Source organism: Hetaerina americana, unplaced genomic scaffold (genome assembly GCF_022747635.1).
Source record: "Hetaerina americana unplaced genomic scaffold, ioHetAmer1.1.p SCAF_2, whole genome shotgun sequence".
Taxonomy (NCBI): Eukaryota; Metazoa; Arthropoda; class Insecta; order Odonata; family Calopterygidae; genus Hetaerina; species Hetaerina americana.
In genome coordinates, this window is record NW_027286763.1 from 66,516,204 (window position 1) to 66,520,475 (window position 4,272).

The following is a 4,272-nucleotide window of genomic DNA, read 5'->3' on the forward strand; positions in this document are numbered from 1 at the left end:
GTTTCTGAAGTTCAACTTACAATGAAAAAAATATTTTTTGGAGTATCACGGGAGCACACCATATTACATATTAGATCAACAACATTCACTGTTCTATGTTGTTATGTCTTCTTAAATCTTTTTCGTATAGCTTGAAGTTTTTCAAATAACTTCTTTTTAACAGCTGTAATTTACTTACCATAGGGGTTAAAAACTCACTAAACGATATTTTTTCTACTTAAGCATATGCAAGAATTACATTGTCAGTATTAAATTAGCCGCTTTGTTTAAATAATTTGGTTTATTCATATTTTACAGGTGAAATGTGGGTCTTTGGAATGAAGCCGACAGAAGTACTCTTCCCATTCATGGTGGTGATGATGAGATGTAGGATGTGATGGAACTGTTGAAATGGACTCTTCACTGCGGAGGGCCTGAGAAAAAATTGGAGAAATGTGAAAAGAATCATCATTAATAACGTTTTAAAGTAAGTAAATGCACTCATTAGATTTCGGTTAACAGTTATTTTTTTGTTAAATTGCGCAGGTATATACTATTCTGCAGCTGTTGACTGATTAAATTATTGTAGTTCATTATTTGTAAGTGGAAGCACAATTCTTGGAGTTGCACAGGAAGGCAAATCTTTTGGAAATCTTTATCTCGCGGTGAAATAACGGGAGGAAAGAAGTTTTACCGTGGAAAGAATGACAGATAAAGTTCTTGAGTAGTCTCAATTGACAAGTTACACTCATAACTTTGAATGAATAAGATTAGTTTCTTTGGAGTTTATGTTTAGGAATCTTATGAATAATAGCTTATGTTTGAGAATTGAAATAATTTTGAATGGGATGTGCATTCCCATGCGTCGACATGTACAGCAAGGATATTTTTCATTATTAACTTTTGCAGTCAAAAGGTTAACGCCTCCCCATTAAAGTTTTATTGAGGAAAACCAAACCAATAACCTATTCCTAAAAATGATGTAAGTCGAAGTATTTTTTCAAAAGAAACACTGAAACGCAATTTTTTTTTAAGGAAGAGGGTTTTCTCCAGGAGAAGAACATGTTTCCCTCCAACAACAGAGACAATTAGATTAGAATGGGGGTTTCCTTCCTTAGGTCATCGCAACAAAGTCATTCCTGAAATTCTTGCACAAATTTGGAAATTTTAATATTACACTGTGGACGAATCCTTTTGTTTACCGTTTGGCGACGAGGTCCAGATAGACAGCCGACGGTGATTGGCGCGGTGGAGGGTATGAGATGAGCGGGGTAGAGAGAGGAAGGGTGAGGTTGAAAAAGGGAGAGAGAGAGAGACAAAAATAGATAGGAGAAGGGGAGGCTGGGTGGGGGATGGAGGGTTGGAGAGAGAATAAACGGGAGGAGGAGGAGGAAGGAGAGGAGACGAGAGGGAGAATGGACGATGTCATCTTAGTGGTGGTAGATGCCGTGGAAGCCGTCTCCGATCACTGCGGTCTTGGCGACGGCGAAAGTTGGGTGTCCGACGGCGACGGGGTGGTGGACGGCGACGGGGTGCGGCACCGGGACGGACACCGCGTACGGTTTGTCGACGGCTACGGGGTAGGGCCTGGGGACCGCCACGGGGTAGGGCTTGGCCACGGCGACCGGGTAGGGCTTGTCGACGGGGACGGGATATGGCTTGTCGACGGCCACGGGATAGGGTTTGGGCACGTAGACGGCATATGGCTTGTCAACGGGGACGGCGACTGGGTGCGGCACCGGGACGGGAACCTGGTGCTCGACGGGGACGGGGAACGGCTGTGGCACGGCCACGGGCACTTGCTTGGTGAGGGTGATGGTGGTTCCGTGCCCTCCCAGAATACCCCTCTTCTTGTTCTTACCTTCCGCGGTGGCGGAGGTGGCCAGAGCGACCAGGACGAGGATGATCTGCGGCGGTGGACGGGAGAGAAATGACATAAGGGGCATATGAGAAAAATCGAGGAATTGCCGACTAAGAAAGAAATTGTTTGGTAATTTTCAAGTTGAACTTCGTCCGCAAAGGGCGTAGTTAAGGAGATCTAATCATGGTCGTTTATTATTATTATTCTAAAGTTCATTTGCCTAAGGAATTTAAGGAATTAGCTTTATAATAAATATAAACTATTGTAATTAAAGCTGTATGCAATGAGACTAAGTCATTAAATTAGCACATCACACTTGTACTTCAGCACATAAAATTCTTTACTCCATGCGTAATTTTGGATTGTCTTGACTACCTCAATGTGTCTGCTTTCCGGTTCGTATTGATTTTCTCCCATAACATATATTTCGCCATTCCTGTCCCTCCACCCACCGAAAATACTAGTATTTCAATCCATGTTATCAATAATACTTTTGATTACCGATCCTTCCAACGGCTGAATGACGAAATCAAGCGTTTCTTTCACAAAAAAGCTTGATTTGACACGATATTCGTGAGCTTTCTTACACCTTATGACCCCACCCACTCAAATGTCACTCGTCGCCATTTCCCTTTCCCTCCTAGGGGATGCCTAAGAAAAATAATTGTTCTGTACTTTTTAGCGTTTTATCTTAGTGTTTCCCGTTACCAACTGTAAAAAGTGATGAAATTAAATTTGAAATGGTTGAGCGATGTAAGTCGGGTATGTACAGGCCAAGAGCCTTCACTTGTAATTGGATGTCTTAGAGACAATCCAGACCCATCAAGTTTTGCTTATGCCCGTAATACATTTCGAATAAAATATACATGAATTAAAAGTAAAACCTGTGTAACTCTGCGGTATTTGGGTCAGAAAGCTTGCATGTGACCACAGAAAATGTAATGGCAATTAAGTTAAACATGCATTACATAAGAAAGCATTTGGCTTGATAATTAACATTCAGGAAAGAAGAGTGCACTTGCGTTTACGGTACGCCATCTGTAAACTTCAACATGACCTTGTAACTGGTAAATTTCGGTTAGTTTGTAAGTTGAATAATATAGACAAAAGTTCAGCTTGGTTTGAAAATAAAATTTACAACGCAAGTGATAAAAATAAGGCCGAATTGACACCTACATGTCAAAGAATTTAAAATTGCTAGCATAAGACCAAAATTTAACTTCATAATATAGGGTGCTTAAGTAAAGTTCAGTGTTTACTTCTTTCAATGACCATAGATTTTTCATTTAGGTGTCAGTAAACTTCTTGAGCAGAAAAGATGTAAAAATAATTGTGCTGGAAGATTCCAATAACACTCATCTGTATCAAAAAAATAAAATCGTTACATTTAGTCCTCAGTTGTAGACTGATTCAATCGGCCATATTATCATTTGAATGAATACTCAGAACTTATTTTTGCAGCCAGTAAAAGATCTATTTTAGCTTATGAGCGCGAGTAATCTGAAGCAATGAAGTACCGGATAAAATAAAAAATAAATCGGAAAAAACTAGGAAAATATAGAGGAATATAAATGTTACGCCAGCGGCATGATCTAGTAATAGTTTTTTCTATGGCCTCTTTCAAGAACGATCGTTGGCGACTCGTTCCAGTTTCCAAGGTGACCTTAGACGGAAATGGTATTGATGGCTTTGAGTACAGAATGTCATTCCCGTAACACTTTGCTCCAGTACCTGCATTAGGTAAAATGGAAGAGGGGATTAAAAGCTGTTTCTAACTAAATAGCTATAACTGAAGTTATTTCTATTGCAAAACCATAATTTAGAGTTGAAAACATGTCGCGTCCGTCTATGAAGAGAAGGGAATGCACAAACAAACAAAAAGAGAAAGTCAAGGACATACGAGATTGGACGATCAAACGATAATCCACACGTACAAATATTAATGTACTTATTACTTGTAACTTTTATCTAAAAATATTTTCCTCTCTTTTTTACTACCCAACCTAGAAAATAGTTCTACTGCTCGAAGTTACCTAGTTTTTCCATTGCCGGCGTTGGCAAATTCATACTATTAAGATAATCGCAAAGGCACTCACCAGAAATTTCATGTTGACTGTGGGACTTGGTGCGTATGCTGGCCGAGTGTTAAAGTTAAAGTGAGCGCCTTGCCAACCTATTTATACTCAATTCACAGCTCCTTCTCCTCCTCCTTCCCCAACCTTTCCTCATATCTGATTCCTCGGTGCCCCCCACTCCTTCCTCTGCCTACTTTAACCCGCGCGTACCCCCCCCCCCCTTGCATGCCCTCTGTCACACACGCCCGTGTTCTATGCACCACTTTCCCTGTAGAGTGCGCCGATGGCAGGCCGTGGCTAAGGTGTAACATACGTGTCCAAATCACGTTTCGTGCCTATCCGCTCCCGTCGGAGATT

General features: G+C 40.9%; 1 protein-coding gene across 1 annotated transcript; it reads right to left on the minus strand.

Moving 5' to 3' along the window:
- Positions 1-290: 290 nt before the first annotated feature.
- LOC139687979 (tetra-peptide repeat homeobox protein 1-like) lies at positions 291-3,967 on the minus strand. Its single transcript, XM_071585363.1, has 3 exons — positions 3,937-3,967; positions 1,182-1,886; positions 291-413 (listed from the first exon to the last, which is right to left on the minus strand). Exons 1-2 carry the CDS (start codon positions 3,946-3,948, stop codon positions 1,410-1,412), a joined length of 489 nt encoding a protein of 162 aa, XP_071441464.1. The 5' UTR covers positions 3,949-3,967; the 3' UTR covers positions 291-413; positions 1,182-1,409.
- Positions 3,968-4,272: the final 305 nt, after the last annotated feature.